General features: G+C 56.9%; 1 protein-coding gene across 4 annotated transcripts in view; it reads right to left on the reverse strand.

Moving 5' to 3' along the window:
- Positions 1–200: 200 nt before the first annotated feature.
- The window catches only part of WHRN (whirlin), a 94,456-nt gene continuing 72,646 nt past the window's right edge, over positions 201–22,010 (reverse strand). Inside the window, exons 4-13 of one of the 4 annotated variants that reach the window (XM_030293341.1) lie at positions 21,494–21,696; positions 20,380–20,416; positions 18,953–19,165; positions 17,970–18,179; positions 15,379–15,411; positions 5,956–6,027; positions 4,196–4,733; positions 1,973–2,151; positions 1,321–1,443; positions 201–1,071 (exon numbers count right to left, since the gene is read on the reverse strand). In XM_030293341.1, coding sequence (XP_030149201.1) covers positions 889–1,071; positions 1,321–1,443; positions 1,973–2,151; positions 4,196–4,733; positions 5,956–6,027; positions 15,379–15,411; positions 17,970–18,179; positions 18,953–19,165; positions 20,380–20,416; positions 21,494–21,696 — 1,791 coding nt within the window. In that variant the 3' untranslated portion in view covers positions 201–888. Of the gene's footprint in view, positions 1,072–1,320; positions 1,444–1,972; positions 2,155–4,195; positions 4,734–5,955; positions 6,028–15,378; positions 15,412–17,969; positions 18,180–18,952; positions 19,166–20,379; positions 20,417–21,493; positions 21,697–22,010 lie in introns of all 4 variants that reach the window. The other 3 variants (XM_030293339.1, XM_030293343.1, XM_030293342.1) reach the window with 3 other exon arrangements.

Below are 22,010 nucleotides of genomic sequence, written 5' to 3' on the forward strand. Positions count from 1 at the left end.
TCTGTGAACAGCCTTCAGGTAACGTGCTCCAAGATGTGGGTGTGGCTCAGATGCCCCTGCACCCCCACGTGTGTCCCACATTGAGCCGTGGGGGGCAGAGGGAGAGGCTGGCGGTGTCTTGTCCTGAGTGTCTCCATCTGTCCTCCATCTGTCCATTAGAACCCCAGCCACAAAGGCAGGCCACACAGCACGCCGGACCCTAACCTTGTTCAGATTTCTTTATTGAAAAATTAAAGTCATAAGCTCTGTATATAAATACGCTCACATTGCTGGTCACCTGCAAGGCCTCTGGGGTAGGCTGGGGGTGCGGTGGGAAGCTGGGGGCTTGGGGTCCCCAGGGGTGAGGAGAGAGGAAATAAATAATAAATACCATGGGGGTGGATAAGGGGCCAGGAAGAAAGGGGGTGTGGAATGGGGGGTTGCTTGACGCTTATTTGTGGCACTAAAGGTCCTGTGAGATGCCCCCCTGGCTGGGGGCTGTGTCTGTGAATCCTCACGTGGCCTCACTCCAGAAAAAGGCTCGGACATCTGAGGATGGGCCAGGTGCCAGCTGGCGGGGAAGGGGGCACAGTGCCCCCTTATCCAACCCAGAGTAACAGGTCCTGGCAGCCTCAGGTGGACTTCCTCTCCTTCCCGAACCCACGCTCGTACCGGGCATCTACTGTGTATACCGGGCATGGCACCAGATCCTGGCCCGACCTTCTGTTTGCCTCACCGGGCTTTCTTCTCCTGGTTCTGGGCCAGCGGGCCGGGAAAGAGTGGGGGGAGGGTGTCTTCCTGCTACCTGGCCACGCAGCCCCGGCCCTCACGGAGCTTACTAGTGCCAGGAGGGAAGAGGGACTGGGGCCAGGGACTGGGCAGCAGTGGGAGGCCGTCGGGCCTCAGCCCCTAGAGCATCACATTGAACTCGGTGACCAGAAAGTCGATGTAGTCCCGCTCCTTGGTCTTGAAGGCCTCGGCAATGATGCGCGCGGCCTCTCGATGTTCCTTGCCCCGAAGCGTCAGCCCGTTCACCTCCAGGATCACATGGCCCACCTTGAGCTGCCCACAGTTGTGGGCTGAACCGCCTCGCTGCAGGGGCAAGACACAGGGCAGGGGCACGCGAGGAGCTCGAGGGCTGGCCGGGCTCTGACACCCACCGGGTCAGGCCCAACACCGCCAAGCAGGCTATCATCTGGGAGTCCGCTGCCCTGATTAGGAAAACTGAGGCTCAGTGAGGGCAGAGGGCTGGGTCTGCCGGGGTGGCAGAACTCTGAGAGGCTGAGAAAGGGGCCTCCGGGGGTGGGGACAGATGATCAAGTGGGGCCCACGGAGACTTACCTGAATTGTGACGATCCTAGGCAGGGGCTGGCGGGTGTTGGCACCGCCCTCGATGGCGATGCCCAGGGTGGCTGCGCTTTTCTTCACGCGGACCAGGGTAGACGTGGGCTCCAGGAGTCCGGGCTGCGGGTGCGGGCAAGGAGACCAGTGACTGAGGCCTTCTCGGTGGAGGCCTGGCTGGGGGGGCTGGACTGGCCATGACATGTCCCCTGGGTCAAAAGGGCTCAGACTCCAGACCCGTGCTGGAAGCTGCCAGTATGCTAGCACTAAGCTAAGAACCCGGTGTTCCCAGATCTGTGACTGCTTCAAGACCCCCTGAGGCTCAGGAGGCTAAGCGGCCGGAGCTGCTGGGTGGTGGCTCTAGGACTTGGACCCAGGCCTGACTGCTTCAGCCAGTGCGCCATCTCAGAACTGAGCTTAACGACCCTCAAGACCAACTTTCGGTGCCTGGCTTGTCACTGTCAGTGGCGAAGGCAGGGCCTAACTTGGGCCGCCAGACTCCTGATACCGTGGTCTTTCCAGGTACCCACAACCCTCCAGTGATGGGGGCTCACTTCCTCCCCGTGGGCACTTGTCAAGCTGAAACCTGGTTGGGGACCTCCCGCTCCCCACCTTCCCCCCCAGTCGTCTGCATCCCCTCCTCCTCGCTCACCGGTTTGGCGGCCCCCTCTGTGGTCCTCTCGTTCCGAGGCGGCTCCTTGCTACTCCTGCTCTTGGTAGATGCCATCTGTCTGCCTCGGCCAGGGGCGCTGGCCTCTGCCTCGCCAGCATCCACGCCACTGTCCTCGCTCAGGGTCTGCCCACTGTCCGAGAGCTGGGACAGTGTGGAGGCTGCTGAGAGTGGGGAAGAGGAGGAGAGAGGTGGTTTAATACAGGTGGGGTCAGGGAGGGCTTCCTGGAGGAGGTGATGGAGCCACAGGCTGAAAGGCTGTGGGGATTCTCCAGGCACGGACTAGGGAGGAATGAAGGGATCACAGGGCTGGAGGGAAGAGAGACTTCCAGACACCTTTCCACCACTGAGACCTGCCCTTCCAGCTGGGTCTGGCTCCAAGTCTGCCAGAATTTCTTCTCTGACCACCCAGTTCTCCGCCCATGGAATAATGATTAAAACAGAGGCCAGGAGGCAAACCCAGTCCACAAATGTGGGTTATTTATTTTTTTTAACTTGCACAGTGCTGTCGAATTTTAACGATGAACCAACACATGCAAATTAAGATAGTTCATATAAAAATTAAATTTCCACCCTCTCAATTAAAAAGTGGGAGGTCTGGGCACCTGGGTGGCTCGGTTGGTTAAGCATCTGACTTTGGTTCAGGTCACAATCTCATGGTTTGTGAGTATGAGCCCTGGGCATCAGGCTCTGCACTGGTGGTGTGGAGCCTGCTTGAGATTCTCTCTCTCTCCCTCTCTCTCTGGCCCTCCCCCACTTGTGCTCTCTCTCTCTCTTTCTCTCTCTCTCTCTCTCTCAAAATAAATAAATACACTTAAAAAAATTAGAAGATTTTCCATGCCTGGTCTGTAGCCTCCACAACCCCAAGCTGAGTGGTGGGCACAAACCTTCATTCACCAGTCAACCCAAGCTGCTTCGTTGCATGTGTAATGGCCTGGCCCCTAGTTTGAGACACTCCAGTGTCTGGCAGGTCAGGTCTGAATCCCCTCTGACCAGCTGTGCAACCCAGGGAGAGCTACACAGCTTCTCTGAGCCTTCATGTTTTTGTTTCAACACAGGAGCAATGACACCCATCTAATGGCGTTATCATAAAACTGAATGGATATGATGTGTAGGGTGAAACCGACAAGAGAACAGACTTGTGCTACACTTGTCTGTTCCACAGTTACTTTCTGTGCCTCAGTTTTCTCATCTGTAAAATGGGGATAATAGCACCAGCCTCCAGGGCGGCTGGGAGGGTTAGATGAGTTGCTAATAGAGACAAGGCCCCTAGAACCACATCGGGCACACAGGGAGGTACGGCGCAACTGACCGCTTCTATCAGGCTGTGCTGGGCTCAGTGCCAGATGATACCTCAGGTTTCGCTCACCACATCCTGCCTTCCCTCACCAAGCTCCTGAGCCCAGGGACCCTGTACTCTGCACCCCAGTCTGCCCACTGCTTGGCATATAGCAGGCACTCAGTTCACAAACACCCCCCTGACCTGGCCTGCCCCCTTCCCTGGCCGCAGCGGGGTCTATATATCACTTGAGCCACAAGATGGCAGCAGAATCCAGCAAAATGCACCCAACTTGCTATGGAGAAGATCTAGAACACCCAGAGGTTCCAGGCTCTCTGGGAGTGAAAAGCTGGCTTTCCACTGCCCTCCACCCGCTGAGTTGGGCACCCCTGGAAACTCAGGGGCTGCAGCCCGGCCCCAGGTGTCTGGAAGGTCCAGCCTGCACTCTGACCCTGCAGCCTCGGGTGTGGAGACCTCTGGGGGTCCAGACACCGTAATTTCAACACCCTGTTCCAGCCCCTGGGCACTGAGATCACAGAGGCTGCCCCTGGCCTCAAGGAGTCCAGTATCACTGGGGAGAGAGTCAGAGATCGTTGGGTGACCAGGTCTGGAGCTGCTGGAGGAGGAGCCCAACCCTCCCAGCGACCTGGTGGGGCTGTCACCGAACTGCCATCCCATGGCTTGCCCGCGGTCATACGGTTCCAAGCGGCAGACCTAGGGCTCACACTCGTGTCAACACAGGCTCGGGACACCCTGGCCCTGCACAGGGCACGAGGGGGGGACCACCCGGGTTAGAACACCCTGGGCGAGCACACGCTGCCCCTTTCCGCGTTGATGGGCAGATCAACCTGGAGGGGACTGGGTGCCCCCACGACCCCGGGGCGGGCACCCCGAGCCCAGCCCACCCAGGGTCGGCCGGTACTCACTGCGTGTCTGGGGCAGCGCCCTCACTTCGTTCACGTCCGGCTCGCTGTCTGGCCGGTGCACCTCCACCATGACAAAGTGCTGGTTCGTGCCCGTCACATCTGGCCGGCCGGAGGGGGAAGGTGGCGGGAGACAGCCCCCTGCCAGCGTGGCCTCCACGGGGGGGCTCTTCAGGTGCGGCGGTGACTGGACTCGCGGGAAGGGGCCGATGGGGTGCTGGTTGACCAGGGCCAGGCGGGCGTCCAGCGGCCTCTTGGAGCCAGGGTTGGCAGGGGAGACCGAGGCATAGATGGGGGAGGAGGGCGAGTCTTGTGCTGAGGAGGCCCCCGGGGCAGGGGCAGTGCCCGCTGGCGGGCTGTGGTTCCGAGGGGCCGAGAAGACGATGCCTGAGTGGGAAGACGCCGAGGAAGGTGGCTGGAGGCCCTCCTTCCCTGGCTTCCTCTGCTGCTCCGGCGGGCGGCTGTGGCCTTGGGCCAGAGGGGGTGGGGGAGGCGGCGGCTTGTAGACAGGCAGCCCCTCGGAGGTGGCTTTGACATCATCCTGCGAAAAGACCCAACAGGAGTAGAAGGAGTCAGAGCCCATTGTGGCTGGTAGACAGGCGCCCCGAGCAGGCCGGGCCCCGGCTGGAATTCCGTCCTGCTCTCTAGGCTCTTGGCCACACGGCTCTGAATAATGCAACACCCGAGTGGAAAACTTCTCCCCCCATCTCAGCAGCTGATAAGCGTCGGGAACTTGGCGGGCGTCTCTGGGGAATGGCACCGTTACCTTTGGGAACTGAAGTTCTTGGCGTCAGCCAGGACTTATCACAGGGAACAAGACTTAATTAGAGGTGGATGGAGAGAAGGGCAAAACGCACAACAACAAAAAAAAGCATTCTTTTGGCTTTTCTTGTTAGAAGGTTATCATGGCCACTAGAGACAGGAGATGTGCAGGACTGGAGTGAGAGAGAATGGATAGAAGGTGACAGTCACATGGGCTCGGGGGCTGTGTGGTCCTGGGCAAGTCACAGCACCTCTCTAAGTGCATCTCCGGGCAATGGGGAAACCTGGATCTACCTGGCAGAGGTGAGGGGATGTGAGGGACCACGTGTGTAATGTGCTAGCAGGTGCACGGGAAGTGGCAGCTATGGGTACGGCCATTGCTATTTCCCTCTGCCTATGCCAACATACAACACTTGCAAAGCTCGGACGGCAGTGTGTCCCAAATGCTTTACTTAAATGAACTAATGTACCTCTCGCCACAAACTTGTGGGGTAGGGACACGATTATTATCCCCATTTTACAGAGGGGAAAACCCGAGGCACAGAGAGGTTAAGAAACCTGCCCAAAGTCACACAGTGGCAGAGGTGGGATTTGAACCCAGGCAGTCTGGCTCCAGAGTCCAGGCCGTTCAGAAGTTATCCGGGTCAGAACTGCACAGTGATGCTGCCGGGGCTGCTGATGTGGACACAGCCGAGGCCACATTTAACTTCCATTTCCAGGGTGGTCATGTGGCCTCTTCAGGGAGTTCACACACTCCACGTTTCAGTACTTGTTATGATCACGTTCAGACAACGTATCAAAAGTAACACCAACTCAGCAAACAAACAGCCTGACGCCCACCCCAGTCCTGGGCGCTGCTGGAGAAGCCTGAGTGACGCCCTTGTGCACGGGCCTGGGGCTGGGTCTGAGGGCCTCTGGCTCTCACCAAGAAGCCAGTCCTCAGGGCCTCAGGCAGACCAGGAAGGGCAAAACCTCACTGCGGGAACCAGAGAGGGTCTTACCAGGGAAACATCTGGGAGGGTGCTCATATTGCCCTGGACAGCCTCACCAGTTTCCTCCAGGTCCAGAGTGTTCTAGAAATGGAGAAGAGAGCAATGTGAGCAAATATAAACCGAGAGGGAAAAAGCAGTTTGCCCTCCGAGATACCAAAATCCGTGCTGGGCCCCGGGACACCTCCCTGTGGTTTATGCGTGTCCCAACAGGGCTCACTCTTGTAGAATTTACACATTAAAATTAATGTCCGTTTTCCTGCCGGTCATCTTAAAATCAATTTTTCTTTGAAGCTTCTCCGGGCCTCCCCTGAACTATCTGGAGATGCTGTGGGGTGGCCCTGGCCTGGCCCGGGAATTCCCAAAGCTGAGCCCCGGGCTCCGGGCCCTCATGCTCAGAGCTTCCAAAGCCTGAAGGTGCTCGTGGACAGAATCCCAGGAAGGTGTGAAAATGGCAGGACGCACAGGAGAGGTGGGTGGGCAAGTCTCTCTTTTAATTCAGTGGCTTCAATTGTGAGTCAGGCGGTTAAAGTTTACATAGACCTTATTTTGCAAAAACGCCCGTTTTCTGCTTCCTTTGCTAACTTGAGGAAGAAGCCTCAAGCTCTGTCAAGTGGCGCTGAGCTGCTGAGGGCATCTCTAGGTGGTCCCTGGGAGGCTGAGCAGTGCCCGTCAAAAGTAGCTCCTGAGGCCTCAGGGGAGCCATTCCTCCACCCCACAGAACCCAGGATGGCAACACAGCCTCCACAACCAGCACCTGGCTCATGTCTCAAGTGTAGCCCTCAACACCGAGCAGTCTCAATGCTCCACTGGTGAGGGCCTGGGGCCACAGAGGAGGCGAGACCCCACCCCTGCCTTCTGTAGCCTGGAGCCAGTGGGAGGGACACAGACAAGCAAGGAGGAGACTGTGCACAGAGCTAGGAGATACAGGCATAGAAGCGGCTGGGGTGGGGTTATCAAGGAAGGCTTCCTGGAGTAGGGAGCATGGCTTAAAGCTGAGTCTTGTGGGTCTTGAGCTGGGCAAAGGAGGGAATGATGGTGTTTCAGAGGGAAGGGCGTGCATAAAGCAGGGAGGAGCTTTGAGAATTTTCGAGCAGTTCCACGTGACTCAAGCATGGAGCTGCTGGGACTTGAGGCTGAGGGCAGCGGGTTGCCATGGAGATGTGGTCAAGTTTGTCTTCTATGAAGGTTCCCTTTGCTCACTTCCTCTCCAGCCACACTAGAACAATGCGGGCATGTCAGGGCCTTCACACTGGCTGTTCCCTCTGCCTGGAACATGCTTCCCCTCAGCTATCCACAAGGCATGCCTTCTTCTTACCTCCTTCAAATTCTTCCCCAAATTATCACCTCCTCGAAGGCGGCTATCTTCACAACCCCACCTAAAATCACAACCCCCCCCCCCCATCCCCTGCCCTGCTTTATTTTTCTGCTTTACGCTGACCACCATTCTTCACCCAGCAGCAGGATGTAAACCTGGAAATGTAAGTCAGATAACGCATTGCTCAGAACCCTCCAGGGTCTTTCCGTTTTCCCTGGAGAAAATTCCAAAGTCTGCAATCACTGTGCCCAATGACCGGGCCCTTTCTTGCTACTTCAACAGGAAGGGATGGTTCCTGCCTCAGGGCCTTTGCATTCACTGCTCTCCCTTGTTCCCACAGCACTCCTGACTCACTCCGTCACTTCATTCAGCTCTGACCTCAGCAAGGCCTTCCTGGACCAGCCCTGTCTGAAACAGCACCTCTAACCCCTGACCGCACTTCATTTTTCTGTGTAAGATTTATCACCACCTTATTGTTTGTCTCTCCCATTAGCATGACAACTCCTCAACGGTAAGACTACCTGGTCCCTACTCTATCCTCAGTGTTTAGGATAGTTGCTGCTTGACAAATATTTACTAGGCAAATGAGTGAATCGATGGGCGAATGAATGAATGAATCGATCACTCTGGCTGTCATGGAGGAGGCCCCAGCAGGCAGAGAATTAAGCAGGGCAACGACTCTCGATCATCGCAGGGAACAGTAACGGTGAAGGCAGCGGGTTGGGATGGAAGGGGCTCACGGGTGCCACGCTCCCTGGGGCCCAGGCTCTCAGGTCACTCCGCACTGATCCCCATCTCGAATGATGCTCCTGGAGCCTTGAACATCCCGGGCAGGCAAAGGGCACGTCATCATGAAGACCAGTCACGGGAACCCACCAGTAAGACACTTGGCTCTCCCGGCTTGGAGCCTTTCACACCCAGGGCTCCTCATCTGGTCCCGTGATGCCTCTGGGGGCAATGTCAGGCTGGGACACCTGCCCCGTTTTACCAACAAAGCTGAGGCTCACATGCAGACTTCAGCCTCCCGTCTCCACCGCCGTCCCCTGCATGCCGCTGGCAGCCTCAGCGATGCAGAGAGTGGGGGATCCTTGGTGGGGGAGGGCAGTGATGGGGCTGCCCTGGCACTCACTGGTTAAGTGACACCACTTGTGGCTTCTCTGATGTCACATCCAGCTCTACCACTCACAGCCAAGTGACGGAGGGCAAATCACTGATGTGCTCTGTGCCGGTTTCCTCATCTGCAGAATGGGTTAACAGCAGTCCCGCTCTCATGGGGCTGATGCATTAGCACTAAAAAATGCTCCGAACAAGGTCTGGCACAATATAGGAGGGCGGGCTACTGTTATATCAGAAGCCTGGGACCTGGCAAACCCACCCCAGCAACCTAACCACTGCCTGGGCCCATGTGAACACTTGAGTGCAGATGCAAGAGCAGTCTCCCTCCTCCCAAACCGGAATGAGTCCGGCACTCCCCAGAAATAGTACAGCTGGGCACCACCAACTGCCCAGGGTTAAGGTGAGCGGCGAGGCAGGGCTGGTCGTGTGCGATGACTTCCCCGAGAGGGGTCAGAGGCCTGGGAGGTGTCTATGGCAAAGGCAAGAGGGACCTCTGCCATTCTCAAATGCAGTCACTGCCAGCTGTCTCCAGATTCAACCTGCGGGCAGCCCGGGGGCTCAAATGACAGCCCTTGGTAGGACCAGAGGCACGGGATTCTGTCCTGTTCCGGCATCTTTGGAGTTTTGAGCACTCATCTGGCCAACAAGCAGTTTTGGCTCATGGGGATACATGATGAGCAGGTCACTGTGTTCCTAACACCCAGGAGAGGGCCATGCACACAGTAGGTGCCCACACGTTTTCGCTCAGGATCACTGATGGGGCCGGCGGTCGTACCTGGGCCACTGGGAGGGAAACAGGAAGCATCTGGAGCCCTGACAACACAAGCATGCCTCTGCCATGCATCGCAGAGCGGGTGTGACCGTCTCTCAGAAGGGTATCAGAGATCGATCCACAAACTGGGGACGACCACGCGCCAGGCCCTCTGCTGAGCATTTTACTTACTCGATCTCACTGGATTCTCATGGGATCATCTCATTGGATTCTCATGGCAGACAGGCACTGGGATTGTCCCTGGCTCACATCATTTACACTTAAGCTCAGGGAGGGAGGTGACCTGTCCGAGACCACACGGCCATGCTACAGCAGATCAGGTTTCTAACCCAGGTAGGGGTGGCCCCAGAGCCCATGCAACACTTCCCCAGAATTGGGTAGGGCCCTGATATCACAGGAACCAGAGGGCCCTGGGAGCGACCCTCTCTGAAACGAAGCCATAGAGCCATCACCGGCCCCTGGCCTCAGCCCATTCCTTGCTGTTAACAGCAGCCCGGAACCAATACCGAAGGCAGGCATGGCAAGTGGGGAGGATGAGGGTGGAGTGGGGACAAACATCCAGCCCTGGGAGCAAGGCCTTTAGTGGAGCAAAGAGCAGACGGGTCAGAGCCGGGCCCTGCCAGACTCCATCTGCCAGATCCAGACGCTCAGGAGCCCCGAGTCCCCGAGCCATGTTCCTTGTGCATCTGAAATAGCTGCAGACAGCAGGCTAAGAACCCCGGGGATGCGTCAGCAGAAACGCTCGAGGAACAGACTTCGAGAGGAGGATCAAGGTCAGCGCTCACGCAGGAGCCGGCTTGTGTCCTGGCCGCCTCGCCGGCCCCACCCCCACCCTGCCAGCAGCTTGGGGCCCCCTTCCGCCTGCAGAGGCCAGAGACCAGCTGAATGTTTAGACTCAGGGCTCAATCAGTCCTGAGTCTCCAGCTGAGGTCACTGAGGTTCAGAGAGGGAAGGCCACCTGCCCAAGGTCACACAGCAAGCGCGAGGCGGAAGCTGAGCCATCTGCAAGGTCTGACTCTGTTATTCAGACTGCTTGCCACAGGACCCAGGATGCCCTCAGGACCTGCTGTCGTTGCTCCCCCGGCTCCTTCCTCCTCAAATCAGCGGCAGCTCAGAAAAATTGGCTTCCTCTCAGAGGAAAGAACTTCTTTTTGTTCAAGTTGCCACGGTGAGGGCCCGTATAGTCCAGGCGTCTGGTTGGAGGGGACTCTGGGTCCAAAATAAAGTGAGACGGTGGAAGGCAATCACCTGTGCTGACCTCTGCCAGGTGGACTCACGGTTCTGGAAGCGCTACTGCTTCCTGGCCCAGGTATCACCTCAGCAAAACGAGGCTCTCCCCTCCCTTCCCCCCTGCTCCTGCCCAACTCCCTGCTATCCCTCTCCTACATCCCTTCATTAGGACAGGAGGGCTCTTACGTAAAGGTGCTATTTTCAGCTCTTTGTTCTTCTTGCTTCTTTACGCTGATGTCAGGACAACAGGCTCCCCCCAACTCTGCCCCTAAATGCACCAGAGGCCTCTGGATATGGGGAAACTGAGACTCCGAGTCACAAAACTTCCTGGAAGGTCACTTATGGGGGCCAAGATTTCCGTAGGAGGCCGGTGGGAGGGACAGAGGAAGGAAAAGCAGAGAGGGGAGTAAGGGAGAAGGAAGAGAAGGAAGGCAGGAGGGAGAAGGGGAGAGCAAGGAAGGACAGAGAAAAGCAAGGCACGGTGCCAGCCAGAGCTAGGGCTGCCATCAGCCCAGGAAGGTCGGGGTGTCGGAGGGGGCTTGACAGTGACATGAGCTGGGTAGGGCCAGCCTCCCTGGAGTGAAGGGGACAGGACTGGGGGGTCCGAAAGGAACATGGAGCGGGAACCTGGGGGGACGGCCATGCTGGCAGAGACAGGATCGTTGTGCTCCTGAGCTCTCCAAGCACAGGGTGGGGCGGGAAGTCTGGAAGCTGATGGGGAAGGGCAGGGGGGTGCACTGGGAGAGAGAGGATCCCCAAACAGGGCACTGGAACCCACACTCGCCGCTGTGGCCGAGGCCGTGGGAACTGCCCCGGTGCCCGGCCAGCTCTGGGCGCTTTCACCAGCTGTCCGCTCCTGCCTTTGTGCTTGAGCATCAAGCCACAGAAGTGCCCGGGAGGGCCCGTGTGGCGCAGACAGACCGCGCTTCCTTCTGTCGTCCTGCATCTCCCTCCCCGTGGCCTCAGGACAAGGGCTTCACTCAGCGGACAGAGAGTGTGACCCAGAATCTCCAGGTCAGTGTTGGAAGAGCCCTTAAGACAGGCGCTGGAAAGCAGGGCTCCAGGAGGGATGTGGTGACCCAAGAACCCAGCCGAGGGAAAGCACCGCATCTCTACCTGCATTAACCTCCAACCCAAATGTCACATCTCCTTCCCTATAAACGGAGGCAACACAGCCCGGAAGAATCAGGCTCTGGAGGAGCAGGGCTGGCCTATGTCGACTTGCTTGTTTGCTAGAAACGGCTTCCAGGACCCCTGCCCCCCCCCAAGCGTCCACACGGAGGCAAGTGCACCACAAAGGGCTGGCCGCGAGGTCCGTTCCTTATTTCAGACACCCGCTGATGCAAAGCTGCCCCGATGCCCGCTAATGCCTCTGGGGAATTTATGGCTCTGAGGGTGCAGGGGGCTCGTGCCGAGGCCTCTCAGGAGGAAGTGGGCTGTTGGACGCAAGCAGACAAGTTGGCCTCGCCCCGCCCCCACCTGGCACTGAACGGCCTCCTGGGACACAGGCTACAGAGCCAGCCTGCCTGACGACACAGGAGTAGCTCCGCCAGGTCACCCCATCTGCACACCCCCCTGAGCTCTCTCCACACACACAGGAAACATCTTACAAGATGCAAACAAGGGTGCCTGGGTCTTGATTTCGCCCGGGTCATGATCCCAGGGTCGTGGGATCAAGTCCCACGTTGGGCTCTGTGCAGAGCGTGGAGCCTGCTTAAGACTCTCTCTCTCTCTCTCTCTCTCTCTCTCTCTCTGTCCCTTTCCCCTACTCACAATGCTGTCTTTAAAAAAGAAAGTGCAAACAACATCATGTCACTTCCTTACTGAAGACCCTTAGTGGTGTTTCACGGTTTCAGGATTAAGCCCAAGTCCCTGGCGGCTCCTGCTGCTAACCCCCCACCCTCTCCTCTTCGCCCTACTGACCTCCTATGGTTCCTTCCAGGGTCCATAAGCCTCGAGCTCAGGGCCCTTGCACGTGCCGATCTGGCCCCTCAGCTGCCTTGCCTTGTGTATCGCCCGGCTGATGCCAGTGACTTCAGATCTCAGCTCAAACATCTCTTCCCTCACGTCCTGTATTGGTCAGGGCCCCAGTCCCCGACCCATTTGTCAGAGCAAGGATTATGCAGGTGATCTGATTCAAGGCTGCCTCCCCGACTAGACGTGCTAAGCTTTGGGACAGCAGGTGCTGTTGTCTCTTTTGCGCACGGCGACCAGTGGCCCACTCAGAGCCTGGCGTGTGGGAGGTGCTCAGGGAATGCTTGCTGCAGGAGCGGGTGATGAATGGGTGAAGGGTTGGGATCCTTCCAGCTTCCCCACTGGGGGACGACTTGCCCGGCAGAGGACTCCCTAAACCCATCCAGGCTGGACCAAGGGCAGAACACAAGAGGAGGAGGAAGGTCCTCTGACTGTCTGCTCCCTGTTTCTGGAGAGAGCTGCCTTGACAATCAGGGCTTCTCTGTAGCTGAGAGGGCCTGAGACAGGCCTGAGTTTCTCCACCCTCCTTTCGCCCTAGATGAGGAGTAAAGTATGGGGGCCACAGGAGAGCAAAGTGCTGACGGCCACACCCAGCACCCTCTTCCCACCTCACCTCATGGGAACAGGAGCAGTAGGCCTTTAGAGGCAGGGCCCCTGCTACAGCATCCTTTGGTGGGCTAGGGAAGCCCCTTTCCAGGCACATGAGAGGCCTGACGTGCAAACCTCTCAATTCTAGGCGGAAAGGGGCTGTGGTTAAGCCTGGGGCAAGTCCACCACCCCTGACCCCAGCGGCACCTGCTTTGTAGGTCCAGGGCTGGCCTGGGCCTCTACAACCGCTGTTCCCCTGAAGGCCTCTGTGGCGCCCTGTCCCAGCCGTTAGAGCATCAGCAGAACGGGCTCCCAAGTACTCCACACCTCCAAGTCTGCTCCCGAGCTCACGGATTCTTCACGACGATCCACACGTGGCTGGTCTTATCGGCCAGCGTACAGATATGGAAACTGAGGCTTCAAAAGCTTAAGTCACCTGTTCAAGGTGACACGGCTTCTACCTGGGAGAGCCAGCCCGTCTGTGGAATTCCAGAGCCTGTGTGCCCAAGCCCCTCTGCCACGGGCTGGCTGGCACCAGATGAGGGCTTCAAGAAACGGCACGCAGGCCTTTATTCTGCTCAGCTTCCCCGGCTGACATCTGTATGGGAGGGGAGTGACACTGGAGGCAGGAAAAATTCCCAGGGCTGGCCCTCTATTAGACAAATGGAAAATAAACACAATTTGTCGATGGGGGAAGGCTGCATCTGATTTCCTTTGATCGATTTTGTCTGGCTTGAGGGAAAACGGCTGCGGAATGAGCCACGTTTAACCTGGGATTGATAACTGCACCATGAGATCCGCAGAACTGGGGCTAAATGGAAACCGGTTCCATCTAGGGCAACTGTCTGGGGCATCTGGGTCACAAGAGCCAGCTGCCTGCCACTCGGCCCGTCTGAACACCAGATCAGAGGACATTTTCCTACGACGTGGGAGGGAGATGTTTCTAAGGCTGGAGTGTTAGAAGATAATCCTGAGCGGCCAGGGAGTGCGGATTCATTTCAGTCTCCGCTCCACAATCCCCGGGCCCCGGCTCTGTCCCAGAGCCAGGCTGGCACTGGGCACCCAGACAGGAGAAAGATATGGTCCCGGCCTGCATCCCAGCAGCGTCTCCCTGTTTACCAGGGAGGACAAACTCGGGGAGAGGTTAGAGCCGTGTGACAGGCATTTTAACAGACAGGAAAGCAGGTGAGCTCCATGAGGCATGGGGTCTGGGCCGCAAGAAAGAAATGCCTTCGGCTTCTGTCCATCCAGATTCGGGGGGTTGTGGGTCACTCAGCATCACCGCAGTAAAAGCTAACGGACACATACGTGCTGGTGTTGCAGACCAGCGTCTGGCACTTGGTGACGAACAGGTTAATACTGAATCCTGACTCCACCATGCCCTCACTGAGAGACCTGGAGCGAGTCCCTTCTCTCTAGGATTTGTGTTCTTCCCTTTACAATGGAGATCACGGCGGTACCTGCCAGTCCTAGTAACTGGGAAGCTCAAAAAGATACAACTGGAAAGCATTATCACAGTCCCATGGAGAACTCTCTAAAATACCAATTACTACTATCACTGAGAAAGGCCCCAAGTGCGCCTGGGTGGCTCAGTCAGGTAGGCATCCCACTTTGGCTCAGGTCATGGTCTCAAGGTTTGTGGATTCGAGCCCCACATCGGGCTCTGAGCTGACAGCTTGGAGGCTGGAGCCTGCTATGGGTTCTGTGTTTCCCTTTATCTCTCTGCCCCTCCCGAGCTTGTGCTCTCTCTCTCAAAAATAAATAAATAAGACACTTTTTTTTTAAAAAAGGCCCCAATTATTAATATGGGCCAGGTTCTGGGCTGGGCACTAGGGATTCAATGGTGACTCCAGATATCATCACTGCTGTGGTTAAGGGGAGTAGCCAGCCAGGCTTGTAAACATTATTAGAATATAATGAGACAAGAGTCATGACAATAGGAAATCCAGGGGGCTGGAGGAGGCACAGGGAAGTCAGAAAAATCAGGGAAGTCTTCTGGGAAGAGGGAGCATGTGGGCGTAGGGGGCTGATGCACACGTAGGAGATAGCTTGGCCATGAGAAGTGGGAAGGAGAACATTCCAGACAGAGTTTATAACATATAAAAGGCCAAGAGGTCTGTCAACAGCCCCACAGCACAGAAATGATCATCCTCATTTTATAGATCCTAAAACTGAGCTCAGAGAGGTAAAATCACTTTCCGAGGTCACACAGTAAGGAGGTGGCAGGGCTGGGGTTTAAGCTGAGCGCATTCTCACTCCAGAGCCCGAGGAAGCCTGATGAACTGGCAAACAGGAGAGACCGTGAGCATCAAGGAGAACCCCAGTTCCCCACCGGGGCTGGGTGCAGACGTAAGGGAGTGGCAGGCAGGGCCACAGCCCCGGACCTCCGCCCTGGCTAAGGGACTCCCACAGCCCCACCCGGCGGGAAGGACGGTACCTCCATCAGGTCTATTAGCCACAGCAGCCGCTCCTGGGGAGGAAGGGTGGGCAAAAGGCAAAAAGAAAAATACATCAAATAAATATTAGGGATGGGGTGGGTACAGCAGTAAACCTTCTGCCAAACATGCATGCATGCTCACACACACACCCAGAGAAAGGCAAAATAAACACGATTCTCTAAAACCCCTTTTCTATTTGCTTTAAATGCTTTGGGCAGGAATAAAAGACGGATGAAGAAAAGGCTCTGTTGCTATAACTGGGACTCTTTCAGTATAACTGCCTCCTTGAAGGGAACAGGGGCCACCAGGGCTCTGCAGAAATGACGCCTGTCCTTGAGAACCCCTGTCAGAAGATGGCCATTCCCCTTGGGGCAACCCTGGGACTTGCCAGCAGGCGGGGCTGGGTCATCACCCCCGTTTGGCAGATGGAAAAACTGAGGCTCAGAGAAGAGAAGTGACTTGTCCAAGGTCACACGTGTTAATGAACGGCAGAGCCTGAAGGAGGACCTTGTTCAGGAGACTGGATCAGAGAAAACCTGGATTTCAGAGGGGCCCAAGCCCTATGCCGGCAGCAAAGATCTGAGTCTGAGGGATAGAGCCCCGGGCCGTGCATGTGAGAGCACCTGAGACTGGATAAGATTGGAGGGGGGTGGCAGATCCTCAGCCCAGTGCTTTCCAGAAGGCTCCAAGTATCTGCAAGGCTGCAGACACAAATCCTCAAAGTGGTTTTCTCTAGCCAGGTTGGGGGAAGTCAGTTAAGAGCAGAGGCTTCACCTGCCCTAGGGGTGTGGACGGCAGTTCTGGGATGCTAGTGCCAATAGGGAGATTACTCATCATTTAATCTTCCCAAGAAGCTGGGCACAGCAGCATCACTGCCCCGGTGCAAGTGGGGAAACTGAGGCACTTGGCGGTAAAGCATGGAGCCAAGACGGGTGGGGGGCCAGCACTTCCCAGGTATGGGGGAGACCCCTGGGCTGGGGCAAGGCCACTGCAGGCCAGCACTCAGCTGGGCATAATAGTTACCCTAACTGCCATCAGAGCCTTGGGCAAAGGACCTTGGGCCATTCTACCTGTGGGGAAACTGAGGCCCAGAGAAGCCCGGGCTTAAACCTAAATCTCCTGCTTCCCAGGCTAGAACACGCCCCATCCCACCCACTGGACCTCTCACCCCCAGAATTACAGGCTGCAATCCCCTGGTTCTAAAGCACTGGCTCATGGCTCCTTAAGCCCCACATGGACATTACCAAGGCCAATCTCAGTGGAGTCGGACCCACAGGGAAATGGCCCCTCGGGCCAGGTCCCTGCAACCCGAAACCTGCTCATCACCTGGGTGTCACATCAAAGCATGTGCACAGAAACAAACACACAGCCCCAGGAGGGGAACAGCCTCTTCCCTGTCCCCGAAATGATCTGCTCATCCTGGACCGTGACATTGCTTCCAATGCAGCCACATCCAGAGCCCTAGAGGAATGCCTGGCAGCTTCCTGGTCACCCCAGGAAGGGACAAGGACTCCTGGGGAGGAAGGTGACTCAGAATGGTAGGGGTTGGAAGCAGAGGAATAGAAGTTGCTCCAGAAACTCAGATCCTCAGAGCTAAAAACAAAACAAAACAAAAAACAAGCCACGCTGGGAGACGGAGTCTGCAAAGCAAAGGGCGCCGCCCCAGGGCCGTTTCCTGGTGGGTGCAAGCTCATCCGTGCCCCTTAACCACCGGTATGCAACCTTGGACGTCACTGCACCCCTGGAGCTCCTGTTCCTCCAGCAGGACAACTAACTGCGTCTGTCCCGAGTCAATTGAGATTCCACCTGTAAGAGCTCCCAATTCTGCGTCTGGGAGCAGCAGTGCTTGAGAAACATGTTTTCCCCTGCCCCTTCCACAGGAGAGTGGTGAGGAATGATCCAGAGACAGGAAAGGAGAGCATGAGCCACTCCAACTCTCCTGACCTCCAGCCCCGCTCTTCCTACCAGAAAGACGGTGACACCTGGTTCCCATACCAAGCAGCAAGGCATTTTCTCTGCCCCTTCTTGCAAAGGCCTCCTGGGATTAATTTGCCTCTAAGCATCCTGGTGGCAGAACCCAGGATGGACCAGATGCTTTTCTGGAGGGCTGGCAAGTCTGGGTGAAAGTCAGGGTGGGTTCCAAAGACAAGAAGGTGTATCTCGGGGAAGATGCCATCACCGTGACCACCATGAATGCACTGCCACGGTTTCTTGTGGGACCCTCCCACGACTGTCACTATTTTCTCTATTTGTCTCATTACCGGTCTTTTTCTCCTTTCTCTCTGAGTGCACCTTCCCCACCCCCCCAACCCCCCCCCCCCACCAGACCGTGAGCCCAAGAGGCAGGGCCACATCTGCCTCGTTCACTCGCTGTCTCCCACAGCTGTGCCTGGCACGCATCAGGCACTCAGCGATGATGGGGTTTTTTTCCCAGGGAAGAAACTGAGGCTCAGAAAGGCAAGGCACAGAGCTGCTAAGGGGTGGTGCTGAGATTCACACCTACGTCGGTCTCACTGCAAAGCCAGTATCTTGGCGCCCCACCCTTGCTGGCCCTCGAGCCAGGGCCAGGGCCAGGGCCGGGGCAGCTCACCCTGGCCGAGCTGACAGTGGTGGAGGTGCCGTGGCTGCCTGTGGATGAGCCCGTGTCGCTGTAGGAGACCGTGGAGTAGGTGTCCCCGGCCCCAGGGCCCGGGGGCTGCCGTGCCTTCATGGACTCGATCTCCCGCCTCAGCACCAGGTGGTCGAAGCGGTCCAGGTCTTGGGGGGAGATGGTGCCTCTCACCTCGGACAGGAGCGAGAACTGGGCATGGGGACAAACAGGGCACTCAGCCCGGGTTTCGCCAGCGGATGGGACCTGTCCCCTGCTACCCCCAATGACCTGCGTGCCAACTAGACCACTGGCCTCCCTCCTTAACCCCCTGTGGCTCCCCACTGTCCTAGAAGAAGTCCAAGCACGATACCCTGAACACCGGGCCAGCATCATCTGACTCTTCCCTCTCACCCTGTCCTCCCTGGCATCTCATCAGCAAGCACTCGTGACTGCAGCTCCCTGAACACACCGGGCAGCCCCTGGCTGTCCCTCCCACCCAGAATGCCCTTCCCTTAAGCCTTCCCGCATGCAACTGCTCCCAGTGGATTTAATCACTTCTTCCTTTGTGCAGTTTCTGGACCCCAGACTTCCTCGAGAGCAGAGCGGGGTTCTCAAAGCTGGCAGCACGGCACAATCGCCCGGGAGTTGTGGCAAACTCCCACCCACGGATATATGGAGTTAATCAGCCCCGGGGGGTGGGGCCCGGGCACTGCTTTTGAAGAGCAATCCAGATGATTCTAAATGTATGCTCAGCATTGACAGCTATTTCACTGGGGCCCCCATCACCGGGGACTTTAACTGACTATGTCCCCAGGAGTCTATGGGCTGGCTTTCCTGGCTGCCTCGGTCACCAGTCTCCGCCCAGGGCTGTTTCAGCCCGACTCTTTGTGGGTTCTCAGCAGAGTGGTGGGGGACGGAGGGAGGCAGGGAGGATGCCGAGCCCTGGAGGACTTTTGCCCTGCCCTTGGAGGGGCTCGGGTCACCTTGGCGTGCGTGTTGAGCAGCTCGAACAGGGCCATGACCAGGGCTTCCACGGAGACACTGCCGCCACGGTACTCCTCCAGGTAGTAGGCCATGGTGGCTCGCTCCTGCTCATTCAGCAGGTGCCGTGCCTGCTCCTCCAGCAGCAGGCGCGTCTGGTTGCCCAGGCTGCTCAGGGTCACCTGGGAGCCAGCCGGGCCCTTGTAAAATCCCAGCTGAAAGACAGGAAGACGGGGGTCTGGGAATTCTGAACTGCTCTGGGGCCAAGTGGCCAGGCCACGCCAGTGACCACAGTGCAGAGGGATGAGGTGGGTCCCTCTGTGGCCTCGGCCTACCCGGTGCACCTGCAGGAGACGTTAGTTACAGGTCCGTTCTCAGACCACGAGGCCGTGCGCAGGTGCAAACGGCATTCGCGCCTTACCCCGCACTTTGACATACGTTATCTCATCAGATCCTGAAACCAATCAGAGTCGAGCAGTTTTATTATGGCTCCCAATTTATTCTCCAGGTTTCAGTATCTCCCTTGGTAAACTGGGGATAACAGTAACCTTACTTCCAAAATATGGTGCAGATCTGCACACACTCTCCACCCCCTCCTCGCCACTGCCTCAAGCGTCATTGGGAGGTGTGACTAAGATGCCATTGGGGGGGAGGGTGTCCCCGCTCCTCCCCTCTGCCTCCCCCATCACCTATGCAGAGCTGCTGAAATGATCTTGTAATAATAGGAATCTCGTAATCCTGCTCCCCTGCTTAAGCCTTTCCGTGGTTAGATGCCAAACCTCTTACGGGCCCACAGAGCCCCACGTGATCTGGGGACCCTGCCTGCCGTCACTCTGTTCCCCGCTCCTGTTCGCTCGCCACACCCCCTTACACTCTCCTTGCCTCCAACAAGCCACCTTTTTGGCACAGTGGGGCTCTGGCACATGCTGTCCCCTCGTGCTCCTGGACCGGACTTTGTTCTGGCTACTCCTATGTAACATTCAGTTCACAGCCTGAGTATCATGTCACCGATTCACAGAGTCCTCACTCGCCCCTCTGCCTCTCACCACCTAAATCAGGTGTCCCATCTGTTAGTCTCTCCCACGCTCCCCAGGACCTTGCCTGATGGCACTGAACGTCTTCTGTGATTAGACACGTGTGCAGGATTTTTTTTACGTGTGGGGGTCTCCTTCACTAGGTATACCCTCCTCCATGAGGGCAGGAATTGACCTGTTCTGTTCAGTGCCATTAGCCCTGGTACCTGGAACCTGGTGGTGCTCACAGATGTGTGAGGAATGTAAGGGAGGACGGACGAACGGACAGTCGGCGGGCTGCTCAAATGAAATGAGATCATGCACGTGAGTGGCTCCATGCACCTGCCAGGCCCAGAGCCCCCTACACGGGGGTGTATGAAGAAGCTACAGATAACCAATGACGGAGAGCTCCCTACCTTGTTTGTCCCTTCCGTTGTAAGATCCCCAGGAAACCTACGAGAAAGACAAACGTGTTCAGCTGAATGGCCGAGCAGTTCTAACAGGCACCAGCAAGGGAAAGGCCAATCTGGAGCGGGGTGAGCAAAAGTGTTGAGAGAACCATGGCCTCCACTCGCTGGGGCTACTCAAGGGCATAGGAAACCCTGGGCAGATGAGCGGCTTCCAGACCCCTCATCAAGCACGGGGGCAGCATTTCTAAAACCACGCAAGGTGAACTCCTGGTTCAGCAGCCCTACAGGACCAGGCAGGTAACACAAGGACAGGAGACAATAAACAGCAAAAGACCTGTGGCCTCGGGGTCAAGGCCAACCCTAGGGAGGGTGGGTGAGGACAGGGGCCAACTGGAGACCCAGAGATGCGACTCGCAGGTGTAGCTCAGCTCCAGCCCAATTTCATGAAGAAACATGCGCTCAAGCCGCTAGAATTCCTGATTTTAAAGCAGCAGCCAGAAGTCAGGGTTTTTGTTTTTGTTTTTTGATGGGAAACTGGATGCCTTTTTAAATGTTGGCAGCTAAATAAAAAAAAATTATGATACCGTGCTGGTGAAAAGGAAAGGAGACAGGAGAGGAGGGAAGAAAGGGAAGGAGATGCTGTGGGTGCATCTGGCCCGGGAGGCCACCAACCAGTCTGAGACTTCTGATTAGAAACCCAAAGCTGACGCGTGAGGCTATCAGCAAGTACACAGCCATCGGCAACTGTGGTCACTTTATGACTCCCACAACCCTTTTCCTCGGGTGACTCACAGGGTTCCTCATTCCCAGAGCTGGATGGGGGCAGGGGTTATGCTCCCCACTTTTCAGACGAAGCATCTAAGGGCCCAGGATTAAGTTAAGTGATTTGCCCCAGGGAAATACAGGATAAGAGAGTTGGCTTATGCAGTTCAGCTTTCCATGGGAAACGGGCCAGGAGAGGAGAAGGGATGTGCCCAAGGTCACGCCTTACAAATGCAAAGGACCCTGGGATGGGACCCCAGGCTCTGAGAATCCTTAGGGATCGGGGTGTGCTGAAGGGATGGGAGGGGGCATCACTGGCTTTCGGTCCCGGGGCTCAAAGTGAGCAGTGCTGCCAGACCCTGCTGAGTTCGTGGTGGTGTCCCCAATCCGGGAACTGGCAATCCACTTGGTCTCATCCACAGTGGTGCGGGCATGGGGCAGCCTCCCGACGTCCTTCACCGTCAGGATCAGGTGCTGGGATGACTTGAGCAGCCTGACCGCCTCGTCATGCAGGACGTTGAGAAAGCTCCGCCCGTTGACCTCCAGAATCTGGTCCCCAACCTGCCAAGACCACCAAACAACAGAGTAATGCCTGGGCTGCTTGCAGGACACCGACTCATGCCAGGGGCTTCAGAGCCCCGATCCCGGTTCTCCGCCTGGCCAGCCCGACGAGGAAGTCACGGAGGCCCAGAGAGGTTATGACGATGCCTGAGGGTCACACAGCAAGTCAATGACAGAGTCAACTTTCCCATCCTGATCTTGAGCCCATGCTCCTGTCACTAGAAAGGGCTACCTTCCCTCGACCTAGCAATGATTTAGAGAGGTGGATCTACAAGACTCCTGGGGGTCCCCTTATCTAGAAGAAAACAGCCAAC

Source organism: Lynx canadensis, chromosome D4, assembly GCF_007474595.2.
Source record: "Lynx canadensis isolate LIC74 chromosome D4, mLynCan4.pri.v2, whole genome shotgun sequence".
Lineage (NCBI taxonomy): Eukaryota > Metazoa > Chordata > Mammalia > Carnivora > Felidae > Lynx > Lynx canadensis.